Source organism: Desmodus rotundus, chromosome 11, assembly GCF_022682495.2.
Source record: "Desmodus rotundus isolate HL8 chromosome 11, HLdesRot8A.1, whole genome shotgun sequence".
NCBI classification, from domain to species: Eukaryota; Metazoa; Chordata; class Mammalia; order Chiroptera; family Phyllostomidae; genus Desmodus; species Desmodus rotundus.
The window spans coordinates 15,790,580-15,812,680 of NC_071397.1; the positions used below are offsets into that span (position 1 = coordinate 15,790,580).

Consider the following 22,101-nt stretch of genomic DNA (forward strand, 5'->3'; position numbering starts at 1 on the left):
ATGGGTCATGACCCACTGTTTAAAAAAATGACGAGTTTTCTTAGAACATGAGGAGAACTTAATATATGAAGAATAGGGACATTCCACCTAAATCAAAATAACCTTCATTTTAACCCCGGCTGACAAGAAGAGCAGCTTCATTGTTTAGGACTCTTCCATTTATTTATATTCCCACATTTCAGGTGGGTTAGTGGTGACAAGATGCCTTGCGTTGCATTAGGCTCAGAGTCCCCAGAGTCCTGTAGGGGGCGCCAGATGTAAACAGAATAATGGTGACCCAACTCTCATCTATCAGCCTCTTGGGATATTGAAAGAGTCGATGTTTCTCTTCAGCACTTTTATTACCTTGATTCTTTCTGGGCTAACGTGGGTCTGATTCAGTTATTTCGGGTTTGTTTTGCTTGTACAGGTTTGGGTGGTAAATTAAAACTTCACCATGTCTATCAGTTGGCATGAATATAAGACTGAATTAAAGGGGTATTGGGGTAATATTTTTCCTCCTTAATCAAAATTTTTGCAAAGGCCAGCAACATTTTAGATTGAAATTGTTTTGGAAATTCTAAAACTAGATTTCTAGTGATTAAAAATGGTTCATCAGCTTTCTTATAAATCTATGTTTTTGTGGGAAAGAATACTTATTTTTTCCATTTTAAAACTGATATTTCCCCCCTTTCTCCTGGATTTTCTACATTAACTCATATATGCATTTTAATCACCATATCATTTTAATCACAGTTAGCTTTTCTTAAGTGTTTCTTAAAACTTTGATTGAAACTTTTAGCCCTGGCTAGTGTGGCTCAGTGGGTTGAGCATCAGTCTGCTAACAGAAAGGTCGCTGGTTTGATTCCCAGTCAGGGCACAGGCCTGGGATGCAGGCCAGTTCCTCAGATGGGGACGTGCAAGAGGCAACTGGTATTTCTCTCATTCTTTCTCCCTCCCTTCCTCTCTCTTTAAAAAAATAAATAAAATCTATTTTAAAAGAAGAAACTTTTATAGAGTAGTCTAGCCATGACTAGATTAGTTCTTTCTCAAACATTGTGACGGCCCAATACATTGCTGGGATTTAATCACACTTCCCTCCTCATTCTGTACAGTAATTGAGCACAAGATAGATGTTATCTGATTGGCTTTCTCCTCAGAGACCAGACTAAGAAATAAATCTCATGAAGGTCAACTGTCTATGACTTTATAGTACTTGTCTCTGCCCTTTTCTGAAGAAGATTTGAATACATCTTTGCCATTGTTGCAACTTTGATAGGAATCCCATAGAAAGATTAGTGTGTGGGGACTACGCCCGCTCTCCATGCAGAGAAGATTTAACCTTTGTGAAGATCCGATCATGGAACAGTAAGGTACCTTATGACAGGAATTAAAATTAGCAAATGAACACGTTTTTCAAAAACTACCCCTGTCATGAACATAACAGTAATTTCATCATAATATTCCTAGATTTTCATGCTTGCCTTGGGTTTTCAGTCATTTTGTTTTTTATTATTTAATACTCTTTTCCCCTGTATTTCTTTCTCTTTTTTGTTTGGAGTAAATCACAATTTTATTTAAATGTAAGTGGAAAAATTAAAATAGGAAATAATGTCATTTGCAGGTTTATTTGGAATTATTTAAATTTTTAATTTTTATTGAATTTATTAGGGTGACATTGGCTAATAAAATGATATAGGTTTCAGTTGATGTATTATGTATAATACATCATATATTATATGTATGTATCTGTATTCATCACCCCTGTACTTCTTTTAAATGGAGTCACTCAACTAATAGCTCCCTCCTAGAATTATTCTCAAATCAACATATTAGAATCATTATTTTAGAGGTCACTTTAGGGATTTATAAGAGAGGGCTACTTAGTATCAATTTATAATATACTCAAATAATTCCCAACATTTCTGTTACAAATATCATTGCACCTGGTGACCTATGGAATGAAGAACTTACGACTGACTGTCCTTTATTTCACCTGAAAATTAAGGCCCATACTTAGAATGGGGAATATTTTTGTTCATGTGACATAGATATATTTGACCTAGAAATTAGATATGAGTATTTGAACCTAGAGTCTCCTGAATGTAATACTAAATTATACCCTCTTTTAATCCACATGTCTTCATTTAACAAGTTTTAAATATATACTAGTGGTCAATCCCGTTTCTTGTATCCCCACCTTATTATAAACCTGCAGTTCTTTTCATTTCTCCTTGTGTGTCACATTGCTATGAATTCTTTATCCATTCTCGTATTTGCAACACCTGAGAGATTCAGATGTTGTGTCTGCAACATCAGATGTCACTCCCTGGAAAATACAGCAGGTTAAAGTCGTTTAACCCAATGCACTGACCTCCCTGAGATCTGAGGATAACCCCAGACTCTTTCAGAGTGGACAAAGTTCTATCTCTAGAAAACATTCAAAGAATTTGACCAATATTAATCTTCTAGTTCTAATACTCTTGCTATATTTTTATTATTTATGGATTGGCAAGTTCTGCAGCTTCCACCCTGTATTCCATTCCAGAATAATGTTTGCAAAGTTGAAGGAGTCAATTGTGAAGTCATTTCTGCCCACCTCATTTGAAAAGAGTGTTGTGGGGTTGGGGTGGGGGTTAATTCACTTGAGAGTGGGGTGCATTCCTGGGACAGTTCTGCTGAATTTGCAAAGGCTCATACAATATTGTCAAGCATCACCAGGAGTTCTGAAAGCCCAGTTTAAGTCCTTAAACACAAATGCCTTGGCTTGCAGTTTGCCATGACAGGTGGCTAAATTCTGTTTATATGTTTTTAAAGAACAATAGGGAGCAGTGAAGGGTGAAATATAATACATCAGCCAAAGAATGGGACTGTTTACAAATACTGTGCATGATCCACATTCACTCTTTTCAAGTTTAAACCCTTTGTGAGTGTTGCTTCCTTTAGTTTCAAAAGTATGAGCTCCCGGATTCTACCCAGCACTTCTTACCTCATGTGAGCTACTTGTACCACTTGCAAAATTTATTATTACTTGGCCTAGTAACCCTCCCCAACCCAATAATATCATTTTTGAAATTCTGTCTGACTTTGAGCTATTTACTTATCCTGACTGAGCTTCCTTTTCTTAGCTTGTAATAAGGATTATAATCTCTGTAATGGTTAGGTTAATGCGAGCTGTCATTCCCAAATTCTCAGTCTCTTAACACAACAGAAGCTTATCTCCCACTCATCCCAGTCCGATGTGATGTCCCTCGTCGGAGGCCTTCTTTCCTTTCACAGTCTCATTCAGGGACCCCAGTCGTCACATCTGGAGCTCTGCCCTCCTCTAGGCCCTACCCCTTCAGCTTGTGTTAAGGGAAGAGATGATGGTGAAAGTGCACAGCTCTTACCCACTTGGCCAGGAAGTGACCCACATTGCTACTGTTCACATTCCGTAGGAACTAGTCACATGGATATACTAGAAAACGTAGTCTCCAGCTGGACAGCCTCCTCAGCAGCAACTCTGAAGCGTGTAAGGAAAGGACAAATCTTTGACAATCCAGTAGTCCGCTGTCTACCTCTGCCTTACCACGTGGCACAGAAGCATTTAATAAAGATTCATACCTGTCTTCTACCTTCTTTTTTTCTAAACAACACTATTTAATAACAAAATTTACTCAGAATCATAAAACTTCAGCTTTGGAGGGAAACGAAAATTGAGTAGTCTATAGCCTCCTAGGTCATAGCAGTTAAGAGTGTGCTTCTTGAGTCAAAGAACCTTGTTTGAACTTACTTCCACCCCTTGCTAGTTATGTGCTGTAGGGAAATACATACAACCTCTGTGAGCATCAGAGTCTTCATCTATAAAGTGGTGGTAATAATACTACCCTGTTCATAAGGTGGTTGGGAGAGCAAAATCAGAATGTTTGTAAAGCATTTAACATGGTGCCCAGCACTGACTTGCTTCTTGGTAAGTTTTAGTTACCATTAGTCTCTAATGAGTAAACTAAAATACAATAAGATTAGCTGTTCTGCAAAGGACCATAAAATTGGGAGCCTGGTCAATGTGGCTCAGTTGGTTGAGCATCGTCCCACAAACTGAAAGGATGCAGGTTTGATTCCCACTCAGGGCACGTGCCTAGATGCAGGTTTGGTCCCCAGTCGAGATGTGCACAAAAGGTAAACAGTTGATGCTTCTCTCTCACATTGATGTTATTTTCTCTTGCTTTTCCCCTCCCTTTCTCTCTCTCTAAAATCTATAAACATGTCCTTCGGTGAGGATTAAAAAAATTGGGAGCAGCAAGGATAAGAACCCGGGCCTTCTGGTAGGAAGCATCACCGTGTATATTCTACTTGAATTTGCATTTTTGGCATGGATTATGCCAAAGTTGCATAGATGAACTACTCCGCATTTTAAAAAGATATAACTGTGGGTTAGAAAGAAGTTATAAATTTGTGACCTTGTTTTTCACTGTGAATTGGCCCCTCCTGCTACTAGGAATCCTGGGCAAGTTTCTTGAGTTTACTTACATCCTCCAGTACACGTTTTTATTTAAAATCCTGATGAACTCTCTGCCACTACTTCACCACCCAGAGTTAGGATGACATTTCATCTTGGTTCTTCCTGCTTCTCTGGAATAATGAACAATAGTGTCTCTTGTACTTTTGATAGGATGTCCATTTAGTCAGTCAGTCAGTCAGTTAATTATAAGATTACCCTACAATCCCTTTTCTTCCCAGACCAACCAAACCAAACAAAGGTAGGAGAAAGGAATGCTATCACTTGATGCTACTTCCCCTTTTTCTTTAATATGGAACCTATGCAATTGCATTTCCAGGAAACAAGGGAAAAGAACTTGGCAATGAATTCTTTCCTATAGGAGAGGTAATAGCAAGTGGAGGTATATCAGACTTGCTTGATATGTGATTAACCCAGGGCTTTTTACTTTAGGAAGATATATTGTTTACTACGTGAGGTTTGTAGAATTCAAACACCAACGTCCTTTTGCCAAGTATTTATGGTAAAACATGCACAGGGCATGCTCAGCATCAGTTACTCTTCTCCTGGCACTGAGGAAAAAGCTTGTAGTCTCATTGCCTTTACATGGGTACCACAGTGGGGGTTTATGGACTGAGGAGCTAAGGCTAGCTTTCAGGGACTCATGGCAATGTCAAGTCTGAAAGGACTGTCATCCCCAAATAACTCTTCCACTGGCCAATCCAGACATCACATTCCCACGGCATCCTTCCCTTGGAATTAAGGTTTTCAGCTTTCTTCTAAAAGTGTACATGATATAAAAGGGTGATAAGTTGGCTCTTTGTCATAATAACTCTGGTCCTTATTTAGTCAATCACCTGGAACAGCCCAATAAGGAGGGGACCCTGGTGTTCCCTTTTGCACACAAATGCTCCAGCATTGAGTTGCCAGTGGAACTGGGCTCCATAAAGTAAGTGCTAACAGAGCCTGTGTTGGTCATTCATTTGCAGGTCTCGGAAAATGGCTTTTTTTTTTTTTTCAGACCAATAGGTATTGTCTCATCTGTAAATATCTTATCCTAAGTCATTAAATAGTTTCTATCTGAGAGACTCTGCTTTGATAATTGGTAATTAGATAACCATTACATATTTTAATTTAATATTTTAAACCTAGTATTTATGAGAATTTTCAATAACTGGTATTAGTAAAACAGAGATTGTATCATACAACATTGTGGACGAATAGACACCTTCTTAGAAGACATCTTAAATCATTTGCTTACTTTCTAAAATTGCCTGCATCTGTGATTCCCTTCATTTTTAGGGGGGAAAGGTTGAGGCAGAGGAAATAGGATATGAGGCATATGATTCTCTGTCTACGTGCTTGGAGTGTCCTTAAATTCCTGCTTCTATCCGTGGTGACTGTGGTGAAGAACAAATGTGTCCAGGCCCCCTTGGCGCAGTCCTGCCCTTGCTCGCTTGGGTCTGCTCATTACACCCTGTTGTAAATCGTAATGCTCACTTCAGGGCATGTCTCTACATTATTTTACCTGTGATTTCATCTTCCTTTTTCTATTATTATCTGTCAAACTTTATGCCTCAACTAATATGCTTTTCAAACACTCAGTTCTGCTCTGTTCTGATATTTACATTTATCAAAATTCGTAAGTATTCTAATAAAATTATAGGCTGTAATTATTATTGTTGATATCTAACTCCTACTGAATGGCAGTGGATGTTTTGGAATTTCTCACTTTTTAATTCACAACACATATTCGAGTTTAGCATTAAACCTTAGAATGGGGTCAGAGTGTAATTTTGCTTTTGAATTCATATAATTTTAAATAGATAATATATACAAATGGTAAAAAAATTAAATGTTACAAAAGAGCATGTAGTGAAATATCTCCTTTTCTCTTCATTCTTCAATCATTCAGTTCCCCTCCTGGAAGAAAAAATAATGTCATTGGTTTCTCCATTTCCTTCCAAAGATATAGTGTGTATGCATGGGTTATTATGGATTCTATATACTTTCTGCATGTTGAGTTTTTTTCACTTATATTAGTGTTTTTTTTTCAGTGATTACAAATGATCCATTCTTTAAAATACTCATGGAATTCCATTGCTCAACTACATTCTAATTTATTTAATCAGTCCCCAACTGAATGTCATATAGGTGTTTTCAATCTTTAGCTATTAAAAATAGTAATGTACAGTGAGTAACCTCACACCGAAACATAAATAATTCTACAGATTGCAAACACATCTATTCCACAAATTCTTAGAGATATGTTGCAGGGTGCAAGGATATTTACATTTGTGATTTGGGAACATTGTGAGAAGATTGTCCTCCATAGTGGTTGTAAATGTATGACCCCATCAGCAGTGGGGGAGAAAGGCACCGATATGATAGTACTTCCCTGTGCAGGCAGGGTCCTGTCGACATTTTGATCTTTGATAATTTGATTGGGAAAAAAAGGCTACCTACATTATGAAGGAGGTTGTATTAATTCTTAGGAAGATTTTATGAGCTTTTCTGTTTGTTCATTTACCTTGTCTTTATGGGATAATTATGTATATTTTTCTTATTGATTTATAAGTACTCATTATATATCAGAAAAGTTGGCCGTATGTCCCTGATATGAGTTGCAAAATTTCTCTAGTCCTGGCTTTGGTTTTTCTCTTTGCTGTCAAGAGTTTTTGGTTTGTTTCCTTATTTGTTCAGGTCTGTCTCCTGCAGGAATTTTTGATATTAATATAATCACATTTCTCATATATTTTACTTCATGGCTTTTAGTATTTATTAGAATACTTTAAAAGACCTCTTTTAATTCCTAGATTATAACAGATTTATCCCATGTTATCTTCTAATTACTTTGAGGCTCTATTTTTTGTTTGTTTGTTTAAATCTTTGGTTCATCTGGACTTTGGTTTGTTGTTGGATGTATATTATAGATTCAATTTTTAAAATTTTTTCCCCAAATGTCCATCCAGTTGTCTCAACCCTCTATTAATATTCCACCTCTTCCCTACTAGTACAAAAAGCAAACTTCCTCTTACATGAGAACTCCCTACAGAAATACACTTGTTCAATAGACTAATAATGGCTTTGTTTCCCCGACAATGCTGTCTGCACTTCTGCCACGCATTTTCGGTTTCGTTTCCAGAGTTTATACTCTATCAGTCAGATAAGGCCAAACTTCTCATGCAAGAGCCCAGACAGAGGCCTTTGCAGTTTAATATTAACTCTGTAGTGACTGCCATCCATTTGTATCAGCCACAGAATCATTGCATTTGGGGAAGATGTGTAGTCAGTACCTGTATAATGCTTTCCCTCCACCTGAGAGCAGCGGCTCGAACACTGGCTTGTGATGGCTACAGGGCTCGCAGACTGTGCGGATGCCCTGACTCCAGAGATTAACTGATATGGGAGGGGACCCAGACCTTTTCAAAATAAACTCTTAGGTATGGGAGTAGCAAGGGCTGATAAACACTGCCTTCAACGGAAATGGCTCCACTGATATAACAATATACTCTATTTTTCTGGGTTTGCTATATATTTTGACCTTTATAACAATTCTCTTTTGCTCCACATTTTCACTGTATGCTTTGGGGAGGGTGTCTCACAAGACTGTTACCGAAAATTTTGTATTTTAACATTTAACATTTGTTTAACAAATGTTTTCCGAGTACCTATTATGAATTAGGTGCTGTGCTAAGTGCAGAGTATAGAATGGGAAACAAAACTATCACTTTGAAAAGCCAGTGTTTTTGGCATTTAGACAAAATCATCATTAAGCAAGGGAAACTACCACAAAATAAGGCGCCTGTCTCTATCACAGATTGTATGATATACACATAGTGCTGCAGAGTACACTTCTTGCAGAGTAGTTTGGGAACCCTGTAACACATATACTAACTTTGTCCGCAGCTCTGGGATTCATTGTAGCCGCGCATAACAGGTTAATCCACTTAATGTCATATCCAGGTTTGAAAATATTCTAAATTTGCTTTCTAGTGGGTAGTTTTTGGAATAATCCCAAAGATAGACTTAAATGTGCTCTTGCACCGTACATGTAATTAAGGCTGAAATCATAGATATGTGACTGGAATTTAACACATGAATGCTTTTATTTAATAACATTGGGTAGAGCAATACTAAGTTAAACCTAAATTGCTCTTTTTAAATCCTCATCTGAGGATATGCTTATTGATTTTAGAGACAGAGGGAGGGAGGGAGAGAGGGCTAGAGAGAGAGAGACAGAGAGAGAGAGAAACATCGATTGGTTGCCTCCCCTATGTGCCCTGACCAGGATGGAACTCTAAACCTCTTGAGGAATAGGGCAGCACTCCAACCAACTGAGCAACTCAGCCAGGGCCCTAAATTGTTTCGAGTGTGAAGTATGAATGCCCTGAAACCAGGGAGCAAACTGTCTTTTCAGGTTCCTCCACATTCTATAATTTCACTTGTGCTGGCTTTTGGAGAGAGTTAGTGCATATCGATCATCACGTGCTGCTGTTACTACTGAAAAAGTAAAGAGCCTTTAGTGGTTTCCGCTTTTTCAGAAGTAGGAGGAGGGTAACACACTTGGCACGTAGAGCCTAACTCCTTGCACTTAGAACACTCCGGTCCAAGCATTAATGCTATCCCCAAACATCTGTGTATCCTACTTCCAATATATTCTTGAAATGTCGTGAAACAATGGGGGTACTTGCCGAAGTTCGTGTGCTCCGTTGTGCAGAAACAGAAGGGGTGGGGGACTGGTCTGTCAAGCAGCACGATGCACCGAAATAAGGGGATCGCTTAAACCTGTTCTGAAACAGAAAACGAAGAAGAAGAACCGGGGCGTCCCACCTCGCCTCACACAGAAAGGAGGGGTGGGGGGCGCCCGGCTGTACTTGCAGTGTGGGAATAGAAGGGAACATGTTCAGGGCCCTGCACGGACCACACTTTTCACCACAGGTGACTGCACCTGCTTGTCGTTCACGTGGGCATGTGCACCCACCACAGGCAGAGACACTCCCAGAACGCTATTTTCACAAATCAGTCAAATCCCCTTCCAATGTATTCATAGGCTTTTTGGATCCTGATGTTTTAGTTTTTTAAACCTGTTGACTCTAAGACAACTGCTGTACAGGACTTAACTATAGGTTTGTCATTGTTACTGAATACCGTGTGTATCCTAACGCATGGGTCCATTTCTCCATTCTTTCTTGGGTCCTCACAGACAAAGCTCTTGTGGCACAATGCACACATTTTAACCACGCAGCGGAGTGTCTTCACTTGCCACTTCTTTTGATGTAGCATTGCTATACATCCAGTAACAATGTTACATCACATGCAGGAGAAAGCAGTAAACAGAACTAAGGAAGGAAGGATCTGACTGTCAGCGAAAATGTAAATAGCAGCTGTTCCATTCAAACTGTTTTTAAAACGACCACACGGTTAGAGCTGTGCATGAAATGGGCCAGATCCACGAGAATCAGGTTTTAGTACCAAAGTTAAGAGGCGTGTCACTATCCTCCTGTTCACATTGTTTCACTGTCCGCTCTTGCACAAACAGTAGGGGAAAAAAAAAAATATATATATATGTGTGTGTGTGTGTGTGTGTATATATATATACAGGGTCCAGCACAAATAACACCCCTGTTTTATTACAAAATCTTTTATTGCAAAACCATAAGCATGTAATTCTGTACTATAACAATATCACCCTCCAGCACACCATATGACATTTTAGGTGAAATGTTCAAATTAAAAACTATAAATTATTATAACCATATTATTATCCTACCAATCATCCTCAAGCAAGACTTACTTCTGCTGGACCCTGTATATAATGGTGTCAGTTAAAATGTTATTTAAACATCTAGTTCTGTGTGAATATTGTAAAATGCAGATACATCAATATACATATGACCTGCTGTACAAAGATGACACTGTGAATGGCGTTATTGTGCTTGCTGCCAAATATCTGGGAGTCGAGGCCACGTGAGCTCATCCTCTGATCAGGTGCCGTGGCCACCACTACTTGATAGATCTTTTTACCTCAGATTTGAAGTTTTTAAAATTACCTCCATGCTGTCATTTTTCAAGCAAGAGACCATCTTGTATGATGATACAATGTCCTTTTAAAAAATATCTGTGCCATTTTTTTGGCCAAATATGCATGCATCCCCCCAGTTGGTTAGAGTGATAAACTGCTGGTATCGAGCACTTTAAAAATTTCTTGTGCGTTGCAGCTTCGTTCAAAACCGTGACCCTTCAATAGCTAGCACCCCCCAGACGAATAATTATAGACACTCTTTCCACTTAGTTATGTCACCTTTCTATTTAAAAGGGAGGAAAAACAAAGATGTTTTCTACTACGTGAATATAAAAATCTTAACTGAAGCCCGGCAGCTGCGTTGAAACAGAATGGGGGGTAGGAGCATCATGGTGGGATAGTTCAGCCAACACTCTCTGGTCCAGTATGTTTGCCTCATTGTAACCTTTACATATTAAACTGCACTCTTCCAAGGGCTAGACCAGGACTTCTCACATGTCAGGAATGAAAAAAAAAGTTGTTAAAGACACAGTGAATGGATGAAAAAAAAGAATGACAATACTAGTTTGTATTGGTAACATAAATAAAAATGAAGCACACTTCCATAAATACAAGAGTCTAATTTCAACTCTTGCTTAATATTTGTACACAATATCTGCATAGAAATGTACTTTTCTGTCAAAGAAACAAGGGCAAGGACCCCACCAGTTCCCATTTACTCAGTAGGTGAAAATCATACAAATAAACCAGCATCGAAGAGTTTTTAGTCTTGTTCCTTCTTTTTAATATACATCAGGGAAAATCTTTGAGATACAGTTTTTAAGGAAAAAAACTGTAAGCAAATATCAAACCTATTTAAATACATAATGCTGAAGTCTTCAGGGAGATGTATATACGGTTTACTCTGAAATACAGCGAATATAACATGGATTCAAGGATGCGCAGAGGTAAAGAAAGTTGAACAGATACGTGATAAAGCAAATTTAGTACAACGCGAAGGGTGGACATATGGGAATTCATTGTCAAAGTCTTTCAACTTTGCTACATGTTTGAACTTTTTTATAATTAAAATGATTGAAAAAATTTCTTATGGATTTATTTACCTCTTATCCCCCACTAGGATGTTTAGTGGTAAGAAAGGCTAGGTATCCAAAAATAATTTAAGATAAAATTACTTTTAAGATTAGAGTTCCCCAGCTCTATATGATCCTAAATTGTTCTCATGTTTTTTATTATTGGTAGTTTTCTTTGTCCTTTTTTTATAAATGTGGTTTTCCCAACCTGAATATTAACTAGCCTATTTTGTATATTTATTTTGTACAACTATACACTTTTCCTCCTCTTTAGTAATATTAACCATTTTTACTTCTTCCTGGCATTAAATCATCCACTACTCTGTCATTCTATGAGTATGAAGCAGGATCCAATCCATCACATCTTTGACTGTTAATTTGGCTGATCCCCAAACAAACACCATATGATTTAGTCATCAAACCGGACTTTTAAATTTTTTCATGACAAGACTTGATTGACCTTGTGGCTGTAGGGTCCTCTCTTCTTGATTAACACCTTCTCCTCCTTTGAACTTATGTGAAACATTTTATCTCTAACACTCACTTGATTCTTCTAATACAATAGCTTTTATTATATATGTCAACATGTGTCAGTAAACATACACCAATTATAAGTAATGCTTCTATCATGCAATATAAATTACAAGTCCTACTAAGATGTCTTTGCGTTTGTTGTTATTGCAGCTACTAGTATTGGAATGATTGTCACCTTCCTAGAAGCAGGAAACAGGGATGATCTTTGGTACCTTTTACATCCCCCATTGCTCCTACTTAGCACTGTACCTGGAACAAAGTAGGAGATTATATATATATAGTAAAAGCTTGTCTTTTAAATTTTTTAATGGTTGAGTAAGAGTTGACTTGATTGACCTTTAAAAATACTGTTGTTTTCCAGATCAAAACCCATCAGCAAATCTTTACCAATAAACCATTTTTACTCCATTTCTTAAAATTTTACTTGGGTTTAGGATTGTGAAAGAACAAAGTTATTGAACCTACAAAGCATCATATATTTTATAATGTAGTTAAGAAGCATTGTATCTAGTGCTAAAAGGTACTGAAGCTTACCATAAAGCCTGATAATGCTACTACTATAATTATGCAATATACTCTGTTTAGCAATGTGATGATATGAAATTGGTATAATTCCCTTAGCTCACTTTCCGAAGTGTTCCAACTTCTTTGAAAAATTATGTGGACCCTTTGCCAATATTTTGATAGGTCTCATGGAAGAGATATCTGAATATTCTAGATATACTAAGAATAGGCTGTAGGTTGAGCAACAACAAAATGGCATGCCCATGGAGATCTTTCCAAGGGCATTAACAAGTAGAATCTCAGATGTCCATCTGGTGTAATGGCCAGAGCCTCAAGCGGCATCAAAACTCCTAGACTGTGGCTTTGGGTTTTCCCCTCGATTTTCCACATACCGCTCCTGGTAAGTAGCTTCTGTTTCTCAGTTTCTCCTCACCCTACCCAATTCTGCCTGCAAGGTCCTTTCCTTGGATTGTTTAGAATGAATAGCAAAAATGATCCATCTAACCACAGCCAGGAATGAGGCTGAAAATAAGGTGTTACTCTCATTGAGTGTGGTCATTTCTGAGGAACTGACTTTTATTGTCTGCCAACAGGGGAGGCTTTACACTTGGCTCGAGATTTTGGCTACACTTGTGAGACAGAGTTTCCCGCCAAGGCTGTAGGAGAACATCTTGCCAGACAACATATGGAACAGAAAGAACAGACAGCAAGAAAAAAGATGATCCTAGCCACCAAGTAAGCCAAATGGAGAAGCCTCTATGTGCCTTTATCTTCAGTGTTTCCTTTTTCTTTGATGAGGGAAACAGTCACAAAGCACCAGTTCTCTAAAGCAATGGCGGTGGGGGGGATTGGGGAGGGAGCAGCGGGTTGGGGTGCAGTTCTCACATACCAGCAGTGAGATGCATTAAAGAAGGACCCTCCACATCCTTCTGGTGCCCATAGCAAGATTTGCAAACTGCCTGGGGTTCGTGCTGGGGTTATCTTTCACACTGCTGAAAGTTCTCAGAAAACCTCTCCAGAATATGCAGGAATACATAGGAGAAAAACATGTCTAGGAGATGTAGATTCCAGGCAAATATGCCTCTGGTTCCTATGTAGTTTGATATAAGCCACTCATTGTCCCTTAATAAGTGAGGGTAAAGATCTTAAAACACTAGGAGTGTTTGGAGAATGTGTAAAGGTTGAAGACTTGGGTGCATGAAAAGCAGCAGGGAGACCTCTGGGACCAAGGAGGGCCATCAGGGCCCCCGTCTGGTATACAATGAAGCAAATAATCCATGTATAACCCGTCTCCTATGGTAACATTGTTGAAAAGAAAAAGGTATAACATATGAGAAAGCTTCTGAAACTTGGGAGAAAAATCCAATTAAAACGTGAATTAAAATAATAAGAAAAATGTTGTAGGGAAAGGGAAGCATGCATAAGATGACTTTAAATTCCCTCAAACTTGAAAGTTCTTGGATAATTAATAAAAGAACTACCATATACTGTGTGAAAACCCAGCAGAACAGAAGTACTGCTGCAAGTCATGTTCACGTTTTTAGAGAAAAATCTTTTAGGTAATAGCTCATTCTTTCTGTCTTCTCTTTATTAAAGTAAGTTATTGCTACATAGAGACCATTAATAACTTAGAACTAATAGTCCCAGGTGGCTAAATTATTATTTACAAGTTAGTTTCTTACTTGGGAGAAATTTTTAAAGAGAAAGCATAAGGTAGACAGTGTTAGAAACACTGCTTCATATAAACTGATGAAAAAACGACTTTACAAGATGTTGCTAGGACTTAAATCAACTAAAAATGAATAAAACCAGAAGTACATATTCCTTCTTCCACCAATTTACAATGTAACATAGGTCTTCCTACAAATGTAAGGGTTTATATGGGACACCTACCACCTAACAGGTTTGCCCAAGACACTTGAGTGCTTTATTTGGGTTTTGTGCTGCTTATGGCTGTGGCCAAATGGGTTTGGCATATATTTATGCATTGCTTTTCTGAGAGTACCAGAAATTCTCTTATCTTGCCCCAAAGAGAAAGAAAACAAAAGAAAGTGGTAAAGGAGAGGAGAATAAGCAAAACAAGGAGATAAAGGGGAAAGGTATAGCAGGAAGAATGAAGACCAAGATTTAGGGAAAGAAAATTGTAAGTCAGGTGTAGATCTGGATTTAACATCTGGGAATAAACTTTGTGCTGTGGAAGCTCCTGAGCACTTACTACAGGAAGACCTAAACCTGGACTTTATGTGTTGTTTCTCTTATGGACGTGGGCGGAGTGTCCACTGTTATCTTGCTTCTACTCTTTCCCAAAGGGGTCTATATCAGTCATACTTCAGTTTCTCCAGAAGGAACTGAAAGTACATGTAGTTAGTTAGTTGGGATCCTTAATATAATCTCAGGAGAATATAAAGACTCGTTACAGATAAAGAGAAATCCACAGTGCTAGAAAATAGGTAGCATCCCCCAGGTGTTCTCGAAGCATATCATTCTAGCTGCCAGGATCCTATGGATTTCCCCGTGTTAGCATTCATGTGATGTAGCTGAATGACACTGTTATCCCAAAATACAAGTTACCCAAGAGAAAACACTTCGTATTTTCTACCTCAGAATCACTTGGTTGTAGTTTCATTGTGCATGTTCTAAGTCTTCCACCCCCTAAACCAGAGAAATCCTTCTTCGGGCCCTCCTTCCCCCAGGAATGGTTTTATAACTGTTGCCCACTACCACCACAGCCTCTGTTAACTTTCCAAACGCAAGTCAATTTTCTTGGGAGCTTCCATCACTCTGTTTAAGTGTGTGGGAGTCCGTGTATTCAAAATGATGCTGAGGTTTCGTTTTCGCAGAAATAAATGTTACAAGAACTTGAGGGAAGAGAGATACTTCCGTATTTGTCAAAGTTATGCTGAGACATCTATTTTAGTGTAGTGGATTCAACTGGGTAGTCGTATTTTCCTTTTACCTGGGATCTAGCTCAAGTATATTATGTCAGGTGATTTAACAATATTTTGTTAAATCAAAGGTCAAAATATTGTGAGAACATGTAATTTTCTTTGATTCTTCTGCCCATAGCTGAACACTTGCAGGCCATTAAATATCAGTAAAAAATTGAGTTCACTAGCTTCAATGATCACGTCTTACATGAAGTATATAGTCCATAAACATCTAGAGATTAGGAGAGGGTATTTACAAATTTTTTGTCGTTTTGGTTATTTATATTCATCCCATCTTCTTATGAAATGATTTGAAATAGAATTAAGAACCAGAAACTATGCCATCATAGCAAACACACAATACCAGTAGTCATTAATATAAGTAGATAAACTAAGGATGTGTAGGAATAACATGCTTTTTCTGCAACTCACAAATGGATCCAACATGTACTCTGAGTGGTTTCTAATTTTCCAATGGTAAAGCGCTGGCTATTTTCAATTAAAATACTCAGAGTCGAAATTAAGTAGCCTACATAAATATTCATTATATTCTCACAGCTCACCTTGATTCACAAGACTGTGATAATTATGTCAGAAATATGTACCACATTCAAAATTCTTTGTACAAGAGATCCAATTGCTGATCTGTATCAGAAGATTGATGTACATATTTCCTTCTCATCTCTATGAATAACAGATTCAGTTATATTTCATTATATTGCCAAGTACATCATTGTATGAAGGTCCCTTGATTAAGTGTCAGCCTCGCAATTCCTCTTCATTGCTAGTGCTTTGTTGATTAACCAAAATGCTTTGGTGTAATTAGATAGTTATTTGTGAGAATAGATAGGCAATTTTTAAAATCTAAAATGTACCAGACAAAACATTTATTTGATTTGTAGAAACATATTTAAACATCTTCATTAAATTTAGAACTAAATGTGATTAACATCTGATCTACATAAAGGTAAAGCAGAATAGTTACCAAGTTTTAATTGAGTGTTACCATTCCCGTTAATCATCATTGAGGAAATACAGAACTTTAAATTCACACCAGCTAAAAATTGTGTCCTTAAGGACAATGACGTAAGTGATAAAATTAGAATTTATGATTCATCGAAGATCATCTTGTGTTACATAATTCATAATGTGACATTTTGTTTGAAGAAATAAGAATATTTCTTTATTGTAGCTTCATAAATAAAATGTTAAATACGAATTAAACTAAGCATAAAAATAATAACTTTGTGTCATAATGAAATGGTAATTAATGATGGTTGCCTAAGGGGTCTCTACAGATTTGTCATCTGTTTTCAAGTATAGAAGCTGTCCTAAGTCAGTGAGTTAAACAGCAGAATCAAATATCAAAGATTGAGAATTCTGAAACTTCTCCTGATACAGCTTTATGTGTGTGTAGTTGAATTGCTTTAGCATAAGGTAAATTTTTCCACTATTTGTTTCTTCCTCATTTCTTCATCAGCTTTAAGTTAATTGTAACTTGTCATATTATTTATATAGTAAGGAAGTTGATATGCTAACGTATAAATTAGTTTACTCAAATATCCACGTAATTCCCTTAATATAACACAAGAACTAAAGCAATGTTTCAGCCTTCATTTTAAGTTTTTAATATATTTTAATTCGATAGAAAATTTAAAGTTATCTTTAAACGACTTTAATATTTCTTTGTACTAATGGATCACACTGATGGCCTTCCAGAGAATAATTCATTTTGCCAGTCTGAAATGTGATAATGTCAATCTGTATTTAAAAACTTAGTTAGAAATTTACTAAAAGCAAAGATAATATAGCCAACGATTAAATAACACAATGTGCAACAGTTAATGATGCCCACAAAAATTGTCATTTGATGCCATCAAACACTGAGCTTAGTTGCTGTTTATCTATTAAAAATAGGGTATATACTTGAAAGTCTGACAACTGAGTCTAACTCAGAACAGAAAAAGTGACTTCAGATCAAATATTCTCAATGAAAGTTCACACGTGTGAAAAGCATGTGTTTAGATGCTGTATCTCAGAGACTCAATCAAACATCAGCAGGGGAATATGGAGGATTCCATTTGCTTTAGCGCAGGTACAGACTTGTCCCTGTTCATTCGTTTTCCTCTCCCCGTGATTCTCTTTCACCTGTGTTCAAAATGAATAAGGCAAATTCTGTGAAATGAAGCAATATTTGAACACTGGCAATAAACCTGGGGCTCATTGTTCATTTAAAAATTTACAAAGACAAGTATAATATGATTTTACTCATATGTGGAATCTAGTGAACAAAATGAACTAACAAGCAAAATAGAGACAGACTCACATAGAGAGCAGGCTGACATCTGTCAAGGGTGGGTTGGAGGTTGGGGGGCTGGGTAGGTGGGTATGGAGGGATTGAGTAAAAAAAAGGGAAAAAATGACAACAGTGTGGAGATTGCCTTGGGGGAGGGGGTTGGGGGGGAGGTGGAGGAAAGTATAAGGGGGATAAATAGTGATGGAGGGAGGCCTGACTTGGGGTGGTGAACACACAGTACAGTGTACAGATGGTGTGTTGTGGAATTGTGCACTGAAATCTGTATAATTTTATTAACCAGAGTCACCCCCAATTAAATAATTAAAAGGGGAAAAAATCACAAATGATCTTTGGAAGAATTCAGTAAATTTTAGGCACATAATAATAAACAAGACTCCACTGATTTTAACGTAGCGATATTTTATTTGTGCTTCAAGACATTTTGTCATCTTTCAGTAGTTATTTGTTGATGACACATGCTTTGGGGAGGAATTAGTGGCTGGGTCCATGGTGTGACGTTCACTTGGAATACATTGACCCTTCTATACTTTTCCTTGGCTATATTGATAATTATAGTCAGGGCTACATCATGACACTTTTGTGAATGCCCATTTTAAGTCCAGACAAATAAACCTAATCACTATCATATTATCCCTTGTATATAGAGTGACATCACTTGAGGAGATAAACTCTTTCCAGCAATTCCTAGGGAGTCCTTTACTTCACTCTTTAGCTACTGTGTTAATCTAGTGTTTTGTTGTTTTAATAACTGTTTCTGTATGGGTTACTTCTTTAGAATTATATTGTTTGGATTACGTATGACAAAGGCTTTACGGTTCTACAGCATACATGGTAACGTGGCAGTAAAAACTGAAACCAATGATCAGCAGTCATAATCATTGAAAATAAGAAAGGCAGCCAGCCAATGCTCTTACATGGAGCATGGTAATCATTTCTGCGAGGCAGGTGGACTACATCCACATAAGTAACATCTACGTCAAATATTTAGATGCAAATTTAGTCCACAAGAGTCTGAATTATGATGAAATATTGGGAAAAAAAGGATTTTCCAAAGTGTTCTTGAATCATGGCTCTGAAAGATGCCCGTAACTTGATTTAAACTTCTTTACAGATATGATATCATCCAATGTCATATTTTAATTAAAAAATAATTATTAATTGTGATCCTTTCATACCAGTTTTCCCTATCCTTAGGTTAACCTATGAATATTCATTTTAAAATTAACCTTGGCTTTATCAAGGCCCCTGGACTGTTACTCCCTGGAAAAGTTTATGATAATGCTGTGCTGAGAGAGAAGCTCCTGTGCCCCTCATCTGCATGATGTGGACGGAACTCCGCAGTTTGCTTTATGAAATTTTGTCTAGTCCTCTTGTCCATGGGAAAACAAACCTTAACAAAATCCCACGGGATGAAATTAAAGCCCCATTTCAAGAGTTCAACTCCAACTTTGAATCTTTTATTTTAGACAAATTTGTAAAGAATTCCAAGATCTCCTGAGCCAAGATAGGTCACCACTGGGATCCTCCAGACCCACTCCAATTCTAGACCTGGACATCCAGAGACACTTAACACATTTCAGGTAAGGCTGGTTTTCTCATGGGCTTAAACTCTCTTGTTATACTGTTAAAACTGTCTTTACTAACCCAGACATTTTTGTTTTCCTATCACAATTCCATTTAGAGATATGACATATATATATGGTGACTGACTGAAGCTTTTGAAATTCCAAGCACCTAAGACAGGCGCTGACATAATTTTAGGACTGAGTAAATGTAACTACTACTGAACTGTTAAAGAGCTGAAATTACATTTGGCCCTTTGAAGGTGACTGCGAGGCTGATGTGGCCCTTGGTGAAAATGAGTTTGACACCCCTGATAAGATAAAATTGTAAAAATAGCTAATGCATGAATCATTTTGGATAAGAATATTTAATATCTTTGTGTGATTATTAAGAAGTTATGACTTGGAAAGTAGACACTGTTATTTCAGATAATCACACTTTTGGATCAGGAGTCTGAAATCCTTTAAACGGTTTTTTAAAACCTTGATTAGTTTAATTTTTGAATGAATAAATGATATAACAAAATTAATGGGATGTTATAGACTGATTTTCCAGGAGTATAATTTCTACACAACTAGAAACTGCAAATGGTTCTTAAGTTAGTCCACACAAACATATTTAAAGGGCCTGGAATATATTGTAAAAACCATATTTTGAATTTTATTTTTGAGAGGATTAGGAAAAGAATAGAACTATTTTTTCCTAGTTAACTTATGCCCTGGATACAATGTAGAAAAGAACATATAACTATTCAGGTGTATTCCAATTTAAAACTTCAGAATTCAATGCCTACAGGATGTTTCTCACCAACATAAAAATATTTATTGCCTTTTAATTAGCACCACTTAGTTTAAAAATGCTAAGAAAAGAATCATGTTTAAATTTTAAACATTAACATTAAATTTTAAAATATGTTTAATACTTTTCAATGATCATAATGCTGTTGAGGGGAATACGCTATTCTAATAAAGAAGGGTACTTAAATAATTTGGAATTTTATCTTCAGGATCAGAGATGTTAAATATAACATTTTAGTTTCTATAATATCATAAGGCTCCTCAGAATGTAACAGACATACCTCCAAAGACTAAACTTAGTATTTGTCTTCTAAAAATGTACGAAGTGTATATAGTGCACAGGACTTTTCTCCTATGACTCATTTGGGTTAGTGAAGAGCAGTGTTTAAAACTGGAGGAAAATGTAATGCCTAGACACGTAGACATTTGGAATCAATAGAACCGTCTTCAAATTTAGACCCTTACACATCTGAGCCGGGTTGTTTAGGGTAACGTATGGACTCTTTCCAAGCCTTTCTCTCCTTAGCTGTAAGTGGAATAAAAACCCCTCCATTATAAGGTGGCGTGGTAGTGAGCCGAAATGAGAAAATGGATACAAAGTAAGCATTCCTATAAATGTCGTATTGTTTACTCCACTGCGGATCCAGGTTAATAGGGATAGATTGCTCCACTATCGCATCTCTACACATAGTTTTGTATGTGCACATACTAAAAACATCCATAATTTTTACTGAAGTTTAAGTCAGAACTTAATAATTTTTATACAGATTCAATTCTGGATTTAAGGAAGTTTAAGTTACAAATGTATTCTAAGGAGGAACTTGCTGTTCAAATAAAGAGAATCGGAACTCTATGTCATGTCTATAGGTTATTTCCAATTATAGATACTGTAGCCTTCATCAGACAGTGAGCTCAAAATAAAATACAGCATAAATGTGTAAAGCTAATATCAGCTACAGTGTGAAATAAACAGTCAAATCATTTGTTTGCTCAGTATAGCGACAATCTGCTAATGTGTTGATACTTTAGTCATTTGCCAATTTAATGCCAGAGAACTCTTTAAAGAAAACTTTTGCTTCTAACTTAAGCTGAATGTTTCCCAAATGGGCTTCATACGCTCTTATTGACATCTCCATGCAAAATATGGTAACAGAGTAGTCTGGTGTCTCCCAGAGAAGACTAAAATATATGGTAAATTGCTCCTCCAATTCTCAGTTTAAAAAAAGAGAGAGAGAGATTATATCTTGGGTGTAAAACTCTCAAGATTATTCGTGGCTGGAGATTCTCAATCACAACCATTTGAAACACATAACCAGCCCTAGCTGGTGTGGCTCAATAGATTGAGTGCCAGCCTGTGAACCAAAGGGTCACTGGTTCGATTCCCAGTCTGGACACATGCCTGGGTTGTGGGCCAGGTCCCCAGTACTGGGCACATGAGGGGCAACCACATATTGAGGTTTCTCTCCCTCTCTTTCTCTCTCCTTTCCCCTCTCTCTAAAAATAAGTAAATAAAATCTTTTTTAAAAATGAAACACATAACCATAACTTAAAGCAGTTAACACTACATGGTGAATCTACTTATAAAAGTTTGATCTATGAAATTTTGGTGTTATTTGTATGTTGAGTATTTTGTTATCAGAAGGTTATGAAACCCATTTACTATGCTTTTTTTAATGTTTGCCAGATTTTTCATTTATTTTTAACCACATTCCAGGTTATTTATATAAATGAAATCTTTTAATTTTACAGTGGGAGGCAGTATGATGATAGACATCACTTAACCAAACTCACTTTATAGCAAATTTCCTAAATTATGCCTTTTTAAAATTATGGTAAAAAAAAACACATAAGGTAAAATTTTACCCTCTAAACTAAAACAATTAAATAACAACTTCCCATTCCTCA

At 36.9% G+C, this 22,101-nt stretch overlaps 1 protein-coding gene across 2 annotated transcripts in view; it reads left to right on the plus strand.

Annotated features, from left to right (window-relative positions):
- TFAP2D (transcription factor AP-2 delta) overlaps positions 1–22,101 on the plus strand; it is a 56,829-nt gene that overhangs the window by 18,794 nt on the left and 15,934 nt on the right. For both annotated transcript variants that reach the window (XM_024558034.3, XM_024558033.1), the window contains 2 exons: positions 13,186–13,327; positions 19,303–19,416. In XM_024558034.3, the coding sequence (XP_024413802.1) occupies positions 13,186–13,327; positions 19,303–19,416 (256 nt within the window). The remainder of the gene's footprint in view (positions 1–13,185; positions 13,328–19,302; positions 19,417–22,101) is intronic.